Source organism: Somniosus microcephalus, chromosome 9, assembly GCF_052327205.1.
Source record: "Somniosus microcephalus isolate GS21.2 chromosome 9, FLI_Smic_1.0, whole genome shotgun sequence".
NCBI lineage: Eukaryota > Metazoa > Chordata > Chondrichthyes > Squaliformes > Somniosidae > Somniosus > Somniosus microcephalus.
Genome location: NC_140995.1, coordinates 18,448,435 through 18,470,191, shown reverse-complemented (window position 1 = coordinate 18,470,191; position 21,757 = coordinate 18,448,435). Strand labels below are relative to the sequence as shown.

General features: G+C 43.0%; 1 protein-coding gene across 1 annotated transcript in view; it reads left to right on the top strand.

Moving 5' to 3' along the window:
• sntg2 (syntrophin, gamma 2) overlaps nt 1-21,757 on the top strand; it is a gene marked incomplete at its 5' end in the record, with an annotated part of 377,700 nt that overhangs the window by 33,097 nt on the left and 322,846 nt on the right. The window contains 2 exons of the mRNA XM_085996911.1: nt 18,260-18,316; nt 18,413-18,470. Of these exons, the coding sequence (XP_085853037.1) occupies nt 18,260-18,316; nt 18,413-18,470 (115 nt within the window). The remainder of the gene's footprint in view (nt 1-18,259; nt 18,317-18,412; nt 18,471-21,757) is intronic.

Genomic DNA, 21,757 nt, shown 5'->3' with positions numbered 1-21,757 from the left:
CAGGGGGCTCTAGGGGGGGAGGAACTAAATACGATTAAAATCACTAAGGAAGTGGTACTTGGTAAAATAATGGGACTCAAGGCGGATAAATCCCCTGGACCTGATGGCTTGCATCCTAGGATCTTGAGGGAAGTAGCGGTACGGATTGTGAATGCATTGGTAATAATTTTCCAAAACTCACTGGACTCAGCAAAGGTCCCGGCAGATTGGAAAACTGCTAATGTAACACCCTTATTTAAAAAGGGTAGTTGGCAGAAGGCTGGAAACTATAGACCTGTTAGCCTAACATCTGTGGTTGGTAAAATGTTAGAGTCCACTATTAAGGAGACCGTAACGGGAAATTTGGATAAACATAATTTAATAGGACAAACTCAGCATGGTTTCATGAAGGGGAAGTCATGTTTGACAAATTTGCTGGAGTTTTTTGAGGAAGTAACATACAGGGTGGATAAAGGGGAACCAGTGGACGTAGTGTATTTAGACTTCCAAAAGGCATTTGACAAGGTGCCACACAAAAGATTATTGCTTAAGATAAAAAATCACGGGATTGGGGGTAATATTCTGGCGTGGGTGGAGGATTGGCTCTCCAACAGAAAGCAGAGAGTTGGGATAAATAGTTCGTTCTCAGATTGGCAACCAGTAACTAGTGGTGTTCCGCAGGGGTCAGTGCTGGGTCCCCAACTCTTTACAATCTATATTAACGATTTGGAGGAGGGGACCGAGTGTAACATATCAAAGTTTGCAGATGATACAAAGATGGGACGGAAAGTAGTGAGTGAGGAGGACATAAAAAACCTGCAAAGGGACATAGACAGGCTAAGTAAGTGGGCAGAGATTTGGCAGATGGAATACAATACTGGAAAGTGTGAGGTTATGCACTTTGGCAGGAAAAATCATAGAGCAAGTTATTATCTTAATGGCAAGAAACTGGAAAGTACTGTAGTACTAAGGGATCTGGGGGTCCTGGTGCACGAAACTCAAAAAGTTAGTATGCAGGTGCAGCAAGTGATCAAGAAGGCCAATGGAATGTTGGCTTTTATTGCTAGGGGGATGGAATATAAAAACAGAGAGGTATTGCTGCAGTTGTACAAGGTATTGGTGAGACCGCACCTGGAATACTACATACAGTTTTGGTGTCCATACTTAAGAAAAGACATACTTGCTCTCGAGTCAGTACAAAGAAGGTTCACTCGGTTAATCCCGGGGATGAGGGGGTGGTCATATGAGGAGAGGTTGAGTAGATTGGGACTCTACTCATTGGAGTTCAGAAGAATGAGAGGCGATCTTATTGAAGCATATAAGATTGTGAAGGGGCTTGATCGGGTGGATGCGGTGAGGATGTTCCCAATGATGGGTGAAACTAGAACTAGGGGGCATAATCTTAAAATAAGGGGTTGCTCTTTCAAAACTGAGATGAGGAGAAACTTCTTCACTCAGAGGGTGGTAGGTTTGTGGAATTTGCTGCCCCAGAAAGCTGTGGAAGCTACATCATTAAATAAATTTAAAACAGAAATAGATAGTTTCCTAGAAGCAAAGGGAATTAAGGGTCACGGGGAGCGGGCAGGAAATTGGACATGAGTCTAGGTTCGGAATGGTCATGGCCCTGTGGGTAGTGGAGTGGGCCCAGGGGCCGTGTAGCCTGGTTCTGCTCCTACTGTGTTCTAATTCTGTGTTAGATTTCAGGAGATGGTTTTATTCCTGTTCCTGGCTGGGGTGGAGATCGCCTTTACAGAAGGTAAGTACTGTAGAAAATATAGGGACAGAGTGATCTCCTGGAAGAATTTCGATCGCCTAGATGGGTCGGAGAGGAATTTCCCAGATTTTTTTCTCCCAAATTGGGCATTGGGTCTTTATCTGGTTTTTCGCCTCTCCCAGGAGATCACATGGGTTCGGGTGGATGCAGAGTGATAGTAGATTTGAGGTTAGGATCAGATTAGCCATGATCTTATTGAATGGTGGAGCAGGCTCGATGGGCCGATTGGCCTACTCCTGCTCCTATTTCTTATGTTCTTATGTTCCCCATATCCCTTGATCCCTTTAGCCTTAAGAAATATATCTAACACCTTCTTAAATTTATTTAATGAATTGGCCTCAACTGCCTTCTGTGGTAGAGAATTCCGCAGTTTCACCACTCTCTAGGTGAAGAAATTCCTCCTCATCTCTGTCCTAAATGGCTTACCCCTTATCTTTAGACTGTGACCCCTGGTTCTGGACTCCCCCGCCATCAGGAACATCCTTCCTGCATCTCGTCTTTCTAGTCCTGTTAGAATGTTATAAGCTTCAATGAGATCCCCTCTCATTCTTCTAAACTCCAGCGAGTATAAGCCCAATCGGCCCAATCTCTCCTCATACATCATTCCTGCCATCCCAGGTATCAGTCTGGTGAATCTTCGCTGCACTCCCTCCATGGCAAGAACATCCTTCCTCAGGTAAGGCCAGAGGACACAGATTTAAGATAATTGGCAAAAAATCCAGGGGGGAAATGAGGAGACATTATTTTACACAGCGAGTTGTTATGATCTGGAGTGCACTGCCGGAAAGTGTGGTGGAAGCAGATTCAATAATAACTTTCAAAAGGGAATTGGATAAATACTTGAAAAGGAGAAAATTGCAGGGCTATGGGGAAAGAGCAGAGGAGTGAGACTAATGGGATAGCTCTTTCAAAGAGCCGGCACAGTCACAATGGCCTCCATCTGTGCCGTATCATTCTATGATTCAGAGGGTTTTGGTGGACGTATCTTGGAAGATTGAGGAAATTGGTGCATAGCAATGTTTCAGTGTAAAATTGACATAAATCTGTTACACACATTTCCTCAGAAAAAGCTACGGTTTGTAACATCTTGGTGGATGCAGCCAATCAGGATCACTCTGACACGCCTTCTTTCATGCCATGCCAATGGAGGCATGTTATACCGTGATTGGTGTTCTTTAGAGGAAGCAGCCAAAGGTCGCTAGTCGGGCATTCACATACCTCAGTGATGTCATTGGTTCTGATGTCCTAGTTTCTTTTGGGAATAGGAGTTTCACTAATCATCTGCTGAAGTGAGATGGCTTCACCCCTGTGTGCTGGTATGGCTGGTGCAGGTATTATCAGGTTGGCACCGAGCACCCCTCGTGCAGTCTGACCTGTTTGATGGAAACCCATTTTTTAAATGTGTACATTGGGGTTCCCACTGCACTTCCAGTGAAGATACAGTGGTGGAGCGGGAGCAGCTTTGAGGAAATTCCCGGTCTCTGTGCCATAGATAGTGAGAATTTGCAAACGTCCGGGATAATGAATCCCACCATCAGGAAACAGTGTGTAGGATGTCCTCACCCTCAAATTATTAGTTAAATGAAACTCCCAGCTCTTTGAGGTGGGTGCTCATTATGGTTTTTTTTAATATTCGTTTATGGGATCTGGGCATCACTGACAAGGCCAGCATTTATTGCCCATCCCTAATTGCCCTTGAGAAGGTGGTGGTGGTGAGCCGCCTTCTTGAACCGCTGCAGTCCGTGTGGTGAAGGTACTCCCACAGCGCTGTTCGGGAGGAAGTTCCAGGATTTTACATATTGTTTCTTTGAGGATCCCAAAAGTCTCTCTTTTTTTTGTCTCAGTTGCAATTAACTTCATCTTCGAGCCATACAATGATATCGCCATATTAATGTAAGCTACAATAGCCTCATCAGATTTTTCACTGGGTTTGCAGTCTGGTCCATTGCTCTTTGTCGTGTATCAGCAGTGGTGTGCAGTCATTTTCCCAGTGGAATGTAGCACTCTGAGATAATAGTTCTGTAGCCTGATCATCATTCATAAAGGATAGTCGTTGAAAGATTTCACTTGTGGCCTGCTTCAACACCAACTACCACCATATACGATTACTGATGGAATCTTTCACAAGCAAATTTAATGCTAAACAGTTCCTTCTTAATCTGTGCTTATCTCATCTCCACGTCGGTTATTGACTGCCACCAATCATCCTGTGTTTGCCGCAGCACAGACCCTAATCCAGTCTGTAATGCATCAGCTGCAGGTTTTATTAGTCGTTCAGCATTATAAAACTTCAGAATTGCCTCTTGTATGAGCAGTCAATTTACATTTTTCTATGCGACTCCAACTCCATTTGATAGCCTTTAACACTTTTGTAAAAGCTTTATTTCTGTAAGACGTGTATAAGTTTAGGCAGGTAATTGGCCATTCCTCGGAGTCTTTGCATATCGTACTTGTAAAGTGACATGGCATGTACCCAGTAGTTTTGATTTTCACTTTTGCCCTGCTTATTGCTTTTACCAGTGATGGTGTTAGCAACAATTACCAGCTCAGTGACTCCAACGAGCAAATTTGTCTTTATTACATTTCAATTTGAGTCTTCTAAAAACTGCAAATGCTTTCTGAAATTCGTTGTTATGCTTTTCTTTCGATAAACCAACCAGAATGCCATCCATTAATGTGTGACATCTTGCATAAAGAATATTGAACATGCATTACTTAGAATTTTCTTCATTCAGTTTCAGTTGCCAAAAGCTCGAGGATGCTTCTAAGTGGATGAAATGGGAAACAATATTGTAATTTTATCATGAGTTGCTAGATTAAAATCTTCTCTTTTTTGGCTCACTGGTAGCACTCTCGTACCCCTGGCTGAGAGGGGCATGGCTTCAAGCCCCACTCCAGAGACTTGAGCACATAATCTAGGTTTATAATGTAGTAAACAGTGAGGAGGATAGTAACAGACTTCAGGAGGACATAGACAGACTGGCGAAATGGGCAGACAGGTGGTGGATGAAATTTAATGCAGAGAAGTGTGAAGTGTTGCATTTTGGTAGGAAGAATGAAGGGAGGCAATATAAACTAAATGGTACCATTTTAAATGGGGTGCAGGAACAGAGAGACCTGGGGGTGTATGTACGTAAGTTTTTGAAGGTGGCAGGGCAAGTTGAGAAGGCTGTTGAAAAAGCATATGGGATCAATGTTCCCTATAAGCTGTGCTTTGTTTGCACAGCCTGTTTCTTTTAATGCGTGGTCCCTTTAAATGTTTGCACTTGCAGAGTATTTACAATGTAAAAGCTGGTGAGTGGCCTGTGCAGGACCTTTCAGATTACTGCGCAGCCCCGCACGCACACCTTAGCGGGAACATTATATGAGATCCCTAGCTTTATAAACAGAGGCAAAAGTACTGAAGCAAGGAAGTTATTCTAAACCTTTATAAATCACTGGTTGGGCCCCAGCTAGATTCTGGACACCGCACTTTAGGAAGGATTTCAAAGCCTTAGAGAGGGTGCAGAGGAGATTTACTAGAATGGTACCAGACATGTGGGAATTCAGTTATGTGGAGAGACTAGAGAAGCTGGGGGTTTTCTCAGTGCAGAGAAGGTTAAGGGAGATTTACTAGAGGTGTTCAAAATCATGAAGGGTTTTGATAGAGTAAATAAGGAGAAATTGTTTCCACTGGCAGAAGTGTTGGTAACCAGAGGACACAGATTGAAGGTAATTGGCAAAGGAACAAGAGGCGAGATGAGGAGAATTTTTTTTACACAGCGAGTTGTTATGATCTGGAATGCGTTGCCTGAAAGGGCAGTAGAAGCAGATTCAATAATAACTTTCAAAAGGGAATTGGGTAAATACTTGCAGGAAAACCTTTGCAGGGCTATGAGGAAGTGGCAGGGGAATTGGACTACTTGGAGAGCTCTTTCAAAGAGTTGGCACAGGCACGATGGGCCAAATGGCCTCCTTCTGTGCTGTATCATTCTATGATTCTATAATACTTCAGTGCTGTACTGAGGGAGTGCGGTACTGTTGGAGGTGGCGCCTTTCAATTGTGACACTAAACCAAAGCTGCTCTCACAGGTGGACGTGTGGGATCCCATCGTACCTTCTGAAGAAGAGCAAGTGAGCTCTCCGGTATCCTAGCCAACATTTAACTCTCAGTCAATACCGAAAAGCAGATTATCTAGTTATTTATCTCAGTGCTGTTTGTGGGACCTTGCTGTGCACAATTTACCAATCTTTTTGTCAACAATTACCAATGAGTTTATGCATTCCATTGGTTCATTTATTTTATTTAATCTTCCATTCTATCAGGTTGCATTTTAATTTTTTTCCTGCATGGATGTATTGCTGAGATAACCTGTTTATTCATCCTGATCTGGTGTTCTCCTGGCAAACAAACCAATGCTTGAACATTTAGATTCTTGTACAATTGTTTGATACGCTGTATAATTTTAGTCCTTTATTACAAGTACCTTTTTTTCCTGACTGAGTTTCTCACAAGCACTCAGACCTAAAATTGACTTTACATCTTTGAGACTTCTATAAATGACAACTTGTATTTAGTGCCCCCATATATGTTGTTTGCAACACATATTCCTTTCACTGGTATGCCTGATCTTGAGTGTCCTGTCAATTTTATCACGGTCTACTGCAATTTTGGTTTATGCTACAATCATTTGTAATCTGGCACAGATATGACGGTCACCTGTACAGCTGCATCTGGTTTACACTGTATAACTGTTTCATTCACTACTAATGATAATACCCAATCTATGGCCGCGATTTTGCTCACCTAGGCGGGTCCGTGGTGAGGCTCGACCCCACTGCTCTCTCCATTCCGGCCCCTGAAATTAATTTCCCTAGATTGGGTTTGTTAAGCCCGCCCAGCGCATTTGCCGGCCAATTAGCGGAAGCGGGTCTGGTGACGTCATTTGGTGACGTCTCATCAGCCGGTTTCCTTAAAGGGACCGTGGCCAACTTTCTTTTGACATTTGTGCTGTCAGTGTTCTACAGCATTGAGATGCTGCAAACACTGACAAGCACTGCACAGAGGCACAGGACTGCACCCAGGCTCTCCCATGACTCCCTCCATATGCTTATGGAGCGAGTCGCAGCACGCAGGGAGGCCCTTTTCCCTTCCCATGGGCGGAAGAGACCTCCTCAGGAGATCAACACAGCCTGGTTGCACATTACAGAGGAGGGCACAAGCAAGGATGTGGTCAGGAGCACCTGAGTGCAGTGCCGCAAACATTTCAATCATCTCAGCAGATCACGAAACGTTAGTACAAAGCCACACTCAAACTCATCCTGCTGTGCCTCTCATCACATCCCCATCACTCTGCCTTCCCTACCTTACTCCTGCACATCCTTACTCACACCAACTTACCTTGCACCTCCACCCATCCCTCTCTATCTACATTATCACTTCCCCATCTCACTAGCCATACCTCACACTCACCCTCATCCTAGTGCAATCATACCAACTAACAACACACAAGGGTAGGCACTTGGCTGTTTTAGCCAATATTCATGTAAAGTTTCTGTTCATGTGGTGTCAAACATTGGAACCTTTATTTTCAACACTTTGCCTTCTTGGACAGATTTGTGTGCACCTTTGGAAGTGGCTTAGTGAGTTGCAGTGAATGGTGAGACATAATGGTACCCCCGCAATGGTGATGAGTGTGAAATGGCTTGGGCATTGTAGGGATGCTTTATGGTGTTGGTGTAGGGTGGTGCCAACCTGGCACATCATATGGCAGCCAGGGTGTAAAGTATCAAGTGAAGTAAATCTGACCATGGTGAGACCATCCCTGGCCTCCCGGGCAGCAATGTGCTCGGGTGCTGATGCCCTGTGCCCTGTGTAGCATCAGGTGATTGCGGAGAAGGTTGGTGGTGTTGTTGTTGGTGCTGCTGGTGTTGGGGCTGATCATGGTGGGATTTGAAGGACCAAGCTAAGAGAGTATAAAGAGCATCCATGCTGATGGAATAGATAGCAGGCTAAGTAGAGATGACAGAAGCGATCTGTCAATGATGAGCGAGGTAATGAGGTCAGACTGGATGGAGACTTGTGTAAAGATTTGCAGCATGGTGAATCTGTTGTGGAAATGCAGTGAGGAAGATCTTGTGGCTGAGAGAAGATATCCCTGTAAGGTGGAAGCTTTTACTTCACATTTGAAGCTGTCAACTCAACAGCTGATTCAATGGCCACTGAACTCCCACCTCAGCTTGACAGACGTGGTCCATGACCAACATGGACCCCGTGGGTGAACTGTCAAATGCAGAAGGTGAGTTGAAATTCACTCTTAAGTGGCTCTAAATAAGCCACTAATTACCTGAACTATGTCCCTCGCTGTGAACCCTCCGCTGCGTGTCGGGTCTGTTCAGCGCTGACAGACCCGACATCAGGAAAAGTGTGTGGCAGCGGGCTCACAATGGAGTCCTGACCCTCTGGGGGGGGAAAAAAAGCACTTTCCCACCTGACCCGCCACCGATCGTGCCCACTAACCCCCTGCAAAATCCAGCCCTATGTCATTTTTAATTTTAAGCTGCTACATTGACATAAAATTCATCCAGTGACTTCTGTTCCATAGCATGAACTTGATTTTGCCTGTTCTATGATTTGCAATGCTTTGCAGAATGATTACTTTTGCCACCAATGTGTCTGTGCTATGTTCCACACAGTTTTATTTCTTTCAGCTTTTATGAATAGTGTTTTAGATTTCTCAGTTAATTGTTTCTTCAACTCTTTTTTTTAAGTACTGCTGCCCAGATAGTTCCCTTTACCTTATTGCATAGCCCTTTGCCCTATACTGTCGTGGTTTCTGATGGTTTACAATTACTTACTTCTGTATCTAATGTCAAATCTTGATCTAAAAGCAGCTTTTCCCTGAAACAATCATCTGGCATTCCACAAATTATCTTACTGTTTTTAATGATTTTGTTAGTTCATCAAATTCATATACTGTATCTTACAGTGACTCCTTCATTTTGGTTTCTCCCACTTCCAGCTGCACCATTGATTCATCACATTATGTTTAGGATTGCCATTTCTCCCAAGCTTATTCATATCATATCCAGGACCAGATTCTTGTCTTCCTCAAAGTTGATATAATTATAAATATTTAGTGCTTCTCTTTTCAATAACATGTCAAAAATGGATGCTTTTAAATGCTCACATTTTTCTTCAGGTCCTAGATCTGTCAGAAAACAATTGAATGCATCATTCAAACCTTTCCAATTTGAAGTCTAAGTGGATGCTGCAACTTCTCTGTTTTACTCCCTTATGTTTACTACATGAAGCTAACCATTTACAGGAAACTTTGTGTTATCCGGAGGCTAAATGTCCGGCAACCTCGAGCCACCGGCAAAAATCAGGAGCCGTTTTGTTAGGTTTTTTTTCCTCTCATGGCTTTTTTTTTCAACAGTCCGGCTCTGCAAAGTCTCTCTGAAGCTGTTGCTAAGCGACAGAGACGCTTCCAAGGTACGGCCGACTGTTTAGAAGCTGTTGCTAAGCAACAGTGTTTGTTGCCAGATACGTATGCTTCAACATTAATGCTGGTTTGTCCGGCAGTTTTGAGGGAACGGCAACAGCTCGGTCCCGTCGGTGCCGGATAGCACAAAGTTTCCTGTAATTTCCCTTATTGTCATAGAGTTATACAGCACAGAAAGAGGCCCTTCAGCCCATCGTGTCCGCGCTGGCCATCAGGCCCTGTCTAATCTAATCCCATTTTCCAGCACTTGGTCCATAGCCTTGTATGCTATGGCGTTTCAAGTGCTCATCTAAATGCTTCTTGAATGTTGTGAGGGTTCCTGCCTCTACCGCCCTTTCAGGCAGTGAGTTCCAGATTCCAACCACCCTCTGGGTGAAAAAGTTTTTCCTCAAATTCCCTCTAAACCTCCTGCCCCTTACCTTGAAACTATGCCCCCGCGTTATTGACCCCTCTACTAAGGGGAAATGTTCCTTTCTATTTACCCTATCTATGCCCCTCATAATTTTGTACACCTCAATCAGGTCCCTCCTCCGCCTTCTCTGCTCTAAGGAAAACAACCCCAGCTTGTCCAGTCTCTCTTCATAGCTGAAATGCTCCAGCCCAGGTAACATCCTAGTAATCTCCTCTGCACCATCTCCAATGCAATCACATCCTTCCTATAGTGTGGCGACTCGATATATTGTGATTTTTTACTCTCTGTGTTGCCCTCTCTGTAACCACTCTGACAATATCTCTGATACCAAGTTAAATTCCTATTTTGACCTTATTTAAGGGTTCCTTCTAATCAAAGATTGATTTAAATAAAAGGAATAAGATGAAAGTTAGACAATTAACTTCTACACGCAGCCTCTCCATCTGGGGCTGGCTAGTTCAAATTGGTCAGCTAATTTTTACATTATCAGACGCTAATCGTTTATGTGAATGTCTTTAACTGATAATGAGACATTCACACTGAAGTAACATTTCTGCCAAACTTATTTTTAATTTGAACAAGCCGATTGTTTTTTTTGTTACTGATACCCTCTGGGAGAGTGCTCGGAGCTGTGACATTGGACTTGGGACAAAGCAGGCCACTAAAGTGAGGAAACGCTATAATGCTCACACTAGCATTACACAGACTATGCGGTTGGTTCTTGTGGTTTTGAGGGAAGATTTCCTCTGGTCACTGTATGTTAGTAATATTATAAATATGTATGAGGAATGAAGAGTCTAGAAAGTGTTGAACCTAAGGAAACTGAAGGAATGATATATAGAGCCAGATCCATTTCATTTCATTGGAAATTGAAGAAAAGTACTGGGATGCCCAGAAATTCCAATGAATTCCCCAAATTGAGAATTTTAAATTGGAGATGTTGGGTGACCGGAGCCAATGTACGTCAGCGAGGATAGAGATGATGGGTCAGTGAGACTTGGTACAGGATAGGATTTGGAGAGCAGAGTTTTGGATGAGCTGAATTTTATGGAGGCTGGGCAGGAGAGCATTAGAATAATCAAAATAACAACAGAAAACACTGGAAAAACTCAGCAGGCCAGGCAACATCCGTGGAGAGAGAAACAGAGTTAACGTTTCAGGTCGAAACCCTTCGTCAGAACTGAGAAAAAAGCAGGAAATGAAACAGATTAAAAAGCAAGTTTGGGGGCTGGGAAATGGGGGAGGGGATGAAAGAACAAAAGGGAAGGTCTGTGAGGTGAAGAGACATTAAGAGATATTCAAGGGGAGATGCGATGGTAATAGGACAGGTAAAGAGACAAAGGATGGCTCTAGATTAGGTGTGAAATGCGCTGGCAGAGTGAGAGACGGCTGCCATGTGGGAGAGAAAAAAAGGAAAAGGCACAAAACAAAGGTGTGGATAAAAAATATATAAAAATGTAATAGGGGCCGAGGTTATGATCTGAAATTGTTGAACTCGATATTGAGTCCGGAAGGCTGTAAAGTGCCTAATCGGAAGATGAGGTGCTGTTCCTCGAGCTTACGCTGAGCTTCCGTGGAACAATGCAAGAGGCCGCGGACAGTGAGGTCTGAGTGGGAATGGGGCGGTGAATTAAAATGACAGGCGACCTGAAGCTCGGGGTCACCCTTACGGGCTGAATGGAGGTGTTCCACAAAGCGGCCACCCAATCTGCGTTTGGTCTCCCCAATGTAGAGGAGACCACATTGTGAGCAGCGAATACAGTATACTAGATTGCAAGAAGTACAAGTAAATCGCTGTTTCACCTGGAAGGGGTGTTTGGGGCCCTGGACAATGGGAAGGGGGGAGGTATAGGGGCATGTGTTGCATCTCCTGCGCTTGCACGGGAAGGTGCCGGGCGAAGAGGAAGGGGTGCTGGGGGTGATAGAGGAGTGGAGCAGGGTGCCTCAGAGGGAGCGGTCCCTACGGAATGCTGAAAGGGCAGGCAACAAACGTGTGGATGAGGATTCAGCAGCAGCTGGACTGAGGCAGGTGATGTTTTGGAGTTGGAAGTCGGTGGTCATCGTGTTGAGGACATAGGGTTGGAAGCTCAGCTTGAAGTCATATAGAATGTTGAGGTTGTGAACAACTTGGTTCAGCGTAAGGCAGAGGCTGGGGAAGCTGGTTAAATCGGTGTTAAGGGCCCAGAGTTTGGGGCGGGGATCGAAGATAGTGGCTTCGAATCGTCTCGGCATTTAACTGGAGGAAACTGCAGCTTATCCAAGAGTGGTTGTCTGAAAAGCAGTCTGAAAACACAGAGACAGTGGAAGGAACGAGCGAGGTAGGTGGGGGAAATAATGGGAATGGATTTGAGAGGTAACAATACGTTCGAGGAATTTATGCCCATAAAGGCCTCAGCAGAACTCGTGCCAGCTGAGAACTAGTGTGAGTCCCCCTGAGGCCTTTTGAAAGGCCCTAAACCTTACCCACAGGGGTTCAATTACCTTATTCCTGGAAACAAAACAGCTCCTTCGTCCCGGAAGAGTTTGATAGAATCATAGCACAGTATAACACAGAAGGAGGCCATTCGGCCCATCGAGTTTCAGTGTACTTCAGCCGGAGCAGCTTTGGCCAACCGTGGCAGTAGAAAGTTATTCTATTCCAATACTCTTTCACTGATGGAGTGTCTCCAGCAGAATTGTTGGCCCCATGTGTGCAACAGATACACATTTATTGCTCTGCCACTAAACCTTTTATATGGAGCTGCATGAATATCTAGTTAAGATGATGATTTTAGGTTGTAAGGATAAGTATGGACATAGAGTCTGACTGCATTCAAATTAAATTAAATAGATGGGCTAACAAATTTAAATAAATGCCGGGTAATGTACATTGCAGCAGGAAATATGAAGCACAAGCTAATGTGTTCATATTGATAAAGGTGAAAAGAACTTGAGTGTAAATAATTGACCATTCAGTAACAATACCTAATCTATTGGCAAGGTCCAATTAACAGGGCCATCTGAAAGCTTTTGCACATTGAAATCTGTATAACTCACCAATCCTAATCCATAGAATTGATGATGATACATTCCATTATAGACCCTGTCTTTTTTTCATTCATTCACGGAATGTGGGCGTCGCTGGCAAGGCCAGCATTTATCGTGCATTCCTAATTGCCCTTGAGAAGGTAGTGGTGAGCCACCTTATACAATTGAGTGGTTGGCTGGGCCATTTCAGAGGGCAGTTAAGAGTCAACCACATTGCTGTGGGTCTGCCGTCACAGATAGGTCAGACCGGGTAAATACGGCAGATTTCCTTCCCTAACGGGCATTCGCGAGCCAGATGGGTTTTTACAGCAATCCAGTAGTTTCATGATCACCATTACTGATGCTAGCTTTTTATTCCAGATTTATTTAATTAATTGAATTTAAATTTCCCAGCTGCCGTGGTGGGATTTGAACTCATTTCTCTGGATCATTAGTCCAGGCACCTGGATTACTAGTCCAGTAACGTAACCACTATGCTACTGTACCCCAATGAAGTGAAGAGAGAGGATGACCTTTGAACCAGTTATACTGGGTACTTCAGTCACCAATGTATGATTGATCCAATGGGCTGGATTTTGTCAATGGGGACGTGATGGAGGCGGGTCTCCCACTTTTTGGGTTGTAGTCCCACCTCCATCGACTTGTGGCCAACCCACGCGATTTTTCCTTGATTTACCTTGTTGAGCCCGCCCAGCGGGCTCAGCAGGCCAATTAAGGGACACCCGGTTACAGGTAACGCTGGGGATTGACATTTCATCTGTCAAGAGCTTTTGGCAGATTAAATATCAGCATTTGACAGCTCTGTGAAGCTGTCAAATACTGACAATCTGACTTCTAACTTGAGTCCTTCTCCACAGACTCAGTTAGAAATCTCTCCAGAACAGAAAGCAGAATGCTGCAACTTTTGACAGCTCACGGCCATTCTGCTTTCTGTGCCAGTGAGATGAGAGACTCCCGAGACCTGAAGGAAGGAAGCCTGCATTAGTAAGTAAAGGTAAGTAAAACTTATTTAAACACTTTACATACACCAAACACACTTACCTCTGCACTCATGCACCCATCACTCACCTGAACACCGGACATCTCGAACCCTCCAAGCCCTTCAGCCCGACGGCCCACCTCACTAACTTGGCGTGGTTTGGAGCCATCGGGAAGCCCATACTTCAGGGCTAAAAATAGGGATTAGGCCAAAAACTGCCTGTTAACTACCTGTTAACAGCCAGTTAATTGGCACTAATCCCCTTCCCACCTCGGGGAGGCGGCTCCCAGCACAGGTCGGGTACCCGCCTCCTGGGAACCGGGCATGGAAGCGGGTTGGGGGCGGGAAGGGTTCGTGCCCCCCAATTCTGCAATTTTCCCCCCACTCCCGCCTCCAAACCCGCCTCCACGGGGCTTGGAAAATCGAGCCCGATGTCTCAAGTTGGCTGCATAGCATAACAGTTTTGCCTACTTGTATTATTCTGGAGCAGTATCTCTACTGTTATGCCAAAACACTGGAATGAGAATTCACTCTTGAATTGCTGCCAAATGAAACTCCAGTAAACTACACAATTTTTCATTCATGAATCTTGTAAATGTTCTAACTTCTAACCTTTTAGTGTGCGTCAGTCATCTCATATCTTTATCCTCTCTCCCTTTGTTTAGCAAATTCTTTTATTCTCCACCATTAATTTATAAATTCTTCTTGCATGTTGGGTTTCAGACATATTGGCCTGTATTTTACACTTCCTGCCCCGGCAGGGTCTTGATTTTTATTTGTTCACACGATGTGGGCATCGCTGGCGAGGCCAGCATTTATTGCCCATCCCTAGTTGCCCTTGAGAAGGTGGTGGTGGACCGCCTTCTTGAACCGCTGCAGTCAGTGTGGTGAAGTTACTTGATGTAAAAGGACTACTGATGAGTATAAATCAAGGCTTTAATCAACTGTTTCAAAACCATGTGATTTCTAGTTACATCACTAGTTCCTGGTTACAGAACCATCCCGAGCAAGCTGGGCTCACGCCCGAGTATTTATACTCCTTGGACGGCGCCACCAGCTGGCTGCCCAGTGTTACTTCATGAGTCATGATAAGATTCATGACAGTACTCCCACAGTACACAGAGGGAGTTCCAGGATTCTGACCCAGCGACGATGAAGGAACAGCGATATATTCCCAAGTCCGGTTGGTGTGTGACTTGGAAGGGAGCACTTCTGCCCAATGCAGAAAATACAAATTTTACAGAACTGATTTTCAATTGGAAAATGTTAGATTACATTTTATAAATACATACTTATAAAAAATATGTGAATCATTTAAAATCTGCCTCAATGCTATGCTGATTATGCGGGTTTTTTTTTAATTCCCTGATTAAGCATATAATTAACTAAGATAAGGCTTATGCAGGACTGAAAAGATTTTTTTTCTCTATATAAATTATTGGAGTACACTTCAAAGAATTTGTGGTGAGGCTGTATCTTTGGAATGGAATAAATCTTTGATCAAAATTAATATGGGGCAATTCTATTGTACTATTATAATAACTATATTGACATATTGAATTGAAATTTTAAATGGCTCAAAATTAGGAAAGTTCTTAAGGAAGGATGTTCTTGCCATGGAAGGAGTGCAGTGAAGATTCACCAGGCTGATACCTGGGATGGAAGGAATGACGTATGAGGAGAGATTGTGTCAATTGGGCTTATACTCGCTGGAGTTTAGAAGAATGAGAGGGGATCTCATCGAAACCTATAAAATTGTCAGGCCTGGACAGACTAGATGCAGGAAGGATGTTCCCGATGGCCGGGGAGTCCAGAACCAGGGGTCATTGTCTAAGGATAAGGGGTGGGCCATTTAGGACTGAGATGAGGAGGAATTTCTTCACCCAGAGAGTGGTGAACCTGTGGAATTCTCTGCCACAGAGGGCAGTGGAGGCCAGTTCATTAAATATATTCAAGAAGGAGTTGGATATATTTCTTAAGGCTAAAGGGATCAAGGGATATGGGGAGAAGGCAGGGACAGGGTACTGAATTTGGATGATCAGCCATGATCGCATTGAATGGCGGAGCAGGCTCGAGGGGCCGAATGGCCTACTCCTGCTTCTATGTTTCTATGTTTCCAGTTTCATTCACAGAATATTCATCTTTGACACATTTATGATTTGTGTTGAACTTTATTTTAAAACAACAGTCATTCTCAGAGCTAGAAATGAATGATGCTAACTCCCCCCACCATAGACACAGTGAAAGAAGGCATATTGTGTTTATCCTTCATGTATTATGACATGAATAATCAATAAACAACTGTCCTGATGTGACTGGACTTTAATACCCAAGGACTGTAACAGTGTAGATGCAGTAGACACTCTCTTATAATGGATGCCTTGTCTACCAGTGTCGTCCAGGTGTGAGTATGAATAAAACATTAGTGTATTTGATTAATGCATTGTTGCAACATGCCCATTTAATGTATCTGAATCTCACCTTTGCAATTTGCAGCATTCCTTTTCGTGGGTCTGTTGGATCGCGTTGAATAGCTGTCATTCCTTCACTTCTTTTAGAACTGATTACTTTTTGCTGCAGTAATTATTTCACCAATGATCCTGTGTCAAAATCAGCCAGAGGACAGCATATAGATATAGTGCAAAATTAAACCATGCCTGTATCGAAGATTTGTAGTCAAGCCTTCTGTTGGGATTTTTTTTTTCTTTTGCTATTTTGATTTCCAAGACTGAATAACAACCATTGTGTTTGTATTCCTTACATAAGGCAACCTGGTCTTCACTCTTGGTGTAGTTATCTACTAGTTCTGCTCTCTGAGTTGTTTTATACATTTTGATAATATTGTTATTGAAATTCATCCATATTTTAAAAATGTTTCATTATTGTGAAAGGTTATTAAACTGAAGGTAGCAGTTCGTACAGATATTTATCTGAAGTACAGTTTGTTCGTTTTGCCTTTTGTTTGCTTCTGTTGTTTTAGAAGAATGAGAGGGGATCTCATTGAAACTTATAAGATTCTAACAGGACTAGACAGACTAGATGCAGGAAGGATGTTCCCGATGGTGGGGGAGTCCAGAACCAGGGGTCACAGTCTAAGGATAAGGGGTAAGCCATTTAGGACTGAGATGAGGAGGAATTTCTTCACCCAGAGAGTGGTGAACCTGTGGAATTCTCTACCACACAAGGCAGTTAAGGCCAACTTATTAAATATATTCAAGAAGGAGTTTGGTATATTTCTTAAGGCTCAAGGGATCAAGGGATATGGGGAGAAAGCAGGGACAGGGTACTGAATTTGGATGATCAGCCATGATCTCATTAAATGGCGGAACAGGCTCGAGGGGCCGAATGGCCTACTCCTGCTCCTATCTTCTATGTTTCTATGTTTTTCCTTCTCTGGTTCTACCAGGCACATGCAGCAGGACTCTCTCAGGCGCCAAAAACTGCTCTACCTCTGGCTACCCGAAGGTGCCCAAGAGAAGCCCGGGTTGATTTGCTACTTGTATTTGCAGAGAAGTGCCGGGTATCCACTTGGCACGGCTTTGTAATGGCACCAGCGAGATCAAAGGGGATAGATGTTATTTATCAGACGACCAGTCAGTGGAGCCCTCTGGCCGGCCAATAGTGTCAGCTGGGTGGCTCAGACCAGTTGGAGGCCCAGGCCTCATTAACATCCCATCGGCAGACTATGGGCCTCAAATAAGCATCCCCTCTACAGCTCATCAGCTCCAGACTGCTGTAACACTGGGCCACCTGGGCCGGCAGCAAGCTAAGTCCGGGGTGGGGGGTTGGGGGGGTGAGGGGAGGGGAGGAGAGATGTGGTGATCGCAGAGGAGGGGAGCCAGGAACGGCAGCCGACCACATTATTCTTGTGGAACTCAAAGGAGCGCTCCTTCTGGCCCCGCAAAAATAATTTAAAACTATCATTGTTGGTCTTCTTCTGCTGTGCCGTGGCATTAAACAGGGCAGTTGTTCCCCAGAATAAAGGTCAGAGTCCAGTGTACGTCAAAGGGCCCTAATTTGCATATTAAAAAAGCCAAGCACCTGTAACAGGTAGGCCCCTTCCAGGATAGCACTGGTCAGGTCAGGAGTGGGAACAGGGTGGTGAGTTTTTCCCTGTGACTTTTGGGCACTGTTACCTTTTTCCCGCCCAGCTGAATCAGGGAAAATCCCCCCTGCAGGAGTGTAACTACGGAACATTTTGAACACAAACCCCTTCTTATCATTCTGTGGCATATTGCACTGGAGGTTTAGTGTGTAGCCCCATTGCACTCCCAAATTTAAGGAAATAGGTGGGAAGGATTCACAAATACATAACAATCTAGAAACATGTCCAACGTGAAGAAACGCATAGGATCTTGATTTCATCTTTGCCTCTTTCAAGTGACACAATCCTCAAACTGCATTAATAACTTTCTCTCTTGATCCAGCTTGGTTTAGATATTCGATTCGCAAAATTATTCAAAATGATAGGTTAATTATTTGTACCAGTCCTGACGCGTGCCTTAGTAAAGAGTAACAAGCAGAACATGTTTGTTCTTGAGTCGTGTGTATATTGTCCTTTCTTGTAATGCTACTAAATTTAGTGTTTGTACGATTTTTTAAAGCACAGAACTGTTACACTTCGCAGACAGCCTGTTGGTGGAATGGGTCTAAGTATTAAGGTAAGTGCCTTTCTCTGTGACCTATTTTTTTTACAACAACAGCATTCTGTGGTAACGCGTGTAATGGTTTCTCATTGTTTTTTCTGTGTTTTTTAGGGGGGTGCTGAACACAGCGTACCGGTTGTCATATCAAAAATCTTTAAAGACCAAGCAGGTAAACTCCGTAACTTCTCGTGAAAGCAACATTTTCTTCTAGTGCTTTTTAAAAAAAAAGTGATTTTTGTCTGTGTGTTTGAGTTTGCATGTGAGAGAGAGAGAGAGAGAACAGGGATTACAGCAACAACTAGACCTACTCGACAAATACTGCCAAAATTGGGCTCTAACAGTAAATCTAAAGAAAACCAACATCATGATTTTTCAGAAAAGACCCAGATGTCAGGAAAACAAATACCAGTTTACCCTCAGTGATACCACTATAGGACACACTATGAGCTACACCTACCTTGGTCTAACTATTACAGCATCAGGGAGCTTCAGCATAGCAGTGAATGCACTAAAAGAAAAAGCCCGAAGAGCCCTATATGCAATAAAAAGAAAATTCTACAACATCCAAATCCCAATCAAAATCTGGCTCAAAATTTTTGACAGCATAATCCTGCCCATTGCACTGTACGGTAGTGAAGTATGGGGCCCGCTAAATCACCAAAGCTACACTAAATGGGAAAAACACACAATAGAAGCCCTACATGCAGAATTCTGCCGAAGCATCCTTCGCACCCAAAGAAAAACGCCAACAAATGCATGCAGAGCCGAACTAGGCAGATACCCACTGATAATAAACATCCAAAAACGAGCACTAAACTTCCTAAATCACCTCAAATCTAGCTCCCCAGACACCCTTCATTTCAAAGCCTTTCAGACCCAAGAGCTAAACCCAGAAAAGAGTCCCCTGAGTCAGCTGCTACTGAAACTAAGTACTCAGCCGGACCCTGACCAGCCCCAGACCAACACAGCCGTCCAAACACCAATCCGAGTGAACCAAATCATTAAAAAATGCAAAGAAACCTACCTGGAACATTGGAACAAAATAACCGAAAGCCAAAGCAGATTAGAATGTTACCGGGCCCTAAAAAGAGAATATAAACTGGCAGACTACCTCACGACCATCAGAGACACAAAACAGAGACAGACCCTCACCAGGTACAGACTAAGCGACCACCAACTGGAAATTGAAAAAGGCAGATACAAGAAATCCTGGCAGCCTAGAGAGAATAGAATATGCGATCAATGTCTGGCTGGCGAGGTTGAAACAGAAATGCATTTCCTCCTAAAATGCGAAAAATTCAACACATCAAGAAACATATTATTCAACAAGCTAAGCCAAACAACCCCAGATTTCAAGGAATTGGATGATCTGTCAAAATTGAGATTAGTCCTAGGAGAAGGAGACAGACCATACCTTGGGGCTAAATATGTAACAACATGTCACAACCTGAGGACTGTTTAAAAGTAAGACTGTTTAAAATTAATATTGAACGTACCAAATGAAGTAGAAAGACTGTTTAAAATTAATATTGTTTAAAAGTAATATTGTATATACCCAACAAATGTCAAATCGATTGACACCTACAGAATGTTGGAAAACTGTACCTTTTTGCTATGTAAGCTTTGGCAATATGGTTCTCTGTAAACTTTCATGCCAATAAAGCATTTGAACTGAACTGAACTGAACTGATAAAATGTGTTCTGATCCTGTCGCGATTGATTGAGCGGAGGATAGTTCACGTGAGCAGGAAATCAGGATTCAACCGCTGTGGTGATGTGAACCATTCTCCATCACGATTCAGGAAATCCAGAGATGACTTTTAACTTCATTGACTAACCAATACATCATTTCCATTTTTGTTCTTCAAGTATTATTCCCCAATAATAGAAGCCCCATGGATTGCATTAGCCATTTGTTTTAATCCCTTTGGCACGGTGCCAGTCAAAGCACATGTTTAGCACGCCCACAGCAGTAAAGTAAATCCCTTTTTATGAACAGCTTGGATGTCCCACAATATCTGTTATGGCACGGTGTTTTTTGTCTCTCATCTATTAATCCCCCATTTATAATCAGTTTTTATGTCTTTCAAAAATAGTGTTCTAAAAGTTGAGCCAGTTGCAACTGATGAATTTACAATAAAAAATATATTTGGAAATGTCTTTTAATAAATAGTGCTTTTAAAAAATAAAAAAAATCTGAACTTTGCTGTATAGGTGCTGCAACAGTAGCACTCACAAGGTTAATGTAATCTACTCCGCTAAGCCGTGTATATTTAATTAAATGTTTGTGCTTTATAAATATATCAGGAATAATAATTATAATAACTCATTTATTGCGTTGGAAGTATTCTATTATAATAAGGGAGATTTTATTACAGTCCAATATGCATTTGAAATAGGCTGCCTGCCACACATTTTCAGCTTTAAAAGACTAATCCATTTATTGTTCAGCTTAACATGTCAGTTTAATACCTCATTAATCACCACTTATTCAAGTATATCATCAATATCAGCACTCATTCAAGCTGCTACACTGAAACGAATGCCTTGCCAAGTCTCTCTTTGGCATATAACCCACTCCAGCCAACTTGTGGTTATCCAACATAAATGGCCTTAGGTCCACTTAAACTAGCCTATGAGCAGAAAGGTAAAATGTGTTTTTAATTTATTTTTGTCATACTTCTTATACTGGCGGAAAGCTGTGAGAAATCAGTGAGATATGCTGGAGGGGTGTTCTATATTGATCTTAAGAGGTCATTATTATAGGGTTGCTATATAAATACTATTGTCCTTATGATTGTTCTTCATCCAGGTTAATGAGTGCAGTTCTGAATTTAAGATTCACTTATTACCCAATTCCAAAAAATTGGTGTGTGAAGTTTATGTATAAATTGATTACAGTGTAATACGTATGATGATTGCAGTGATAGTTTCACTAATTGACCTATATACATTGATACAGATTTGAATACTGGAGCCATTTTATACACATTATGCATTGTATCCCCCGTTCACTGTTTGTCTGCACACCAAAGATTTATGGCCTGTGATTTTCTAAATCATATTTATGAATAGAATAGATGAGAATTATATTTCAGCACAGTGAAGCTCATAGTAGTTATGGGTAATAGCCTGTAGCAGCCTGGAATAACAGGAATACATTCTTGATTTTATTAAGAATGGATCAGAAATGCAAAAACAAGAGGGCCCTAACTGAAACCAAGATAGCTTAAGTGACTATACAAATGATTGCACTGCATCTTGCATTTGACCATTCTTTAAATTAAATTGGGTTTATGATATCAAAGTGGATGGCACAAGTCACTAATCATCAGTTTTTAATTTATTTTAATTCTCTGCCCCACTCTCACTCTGACGTCTCTGTCCTCGGCCTCCTTCACTGTTCCAGTGAAGCTCAACGTAAGCTTGAGGAACAAGCACGTCATCTTTCGATTT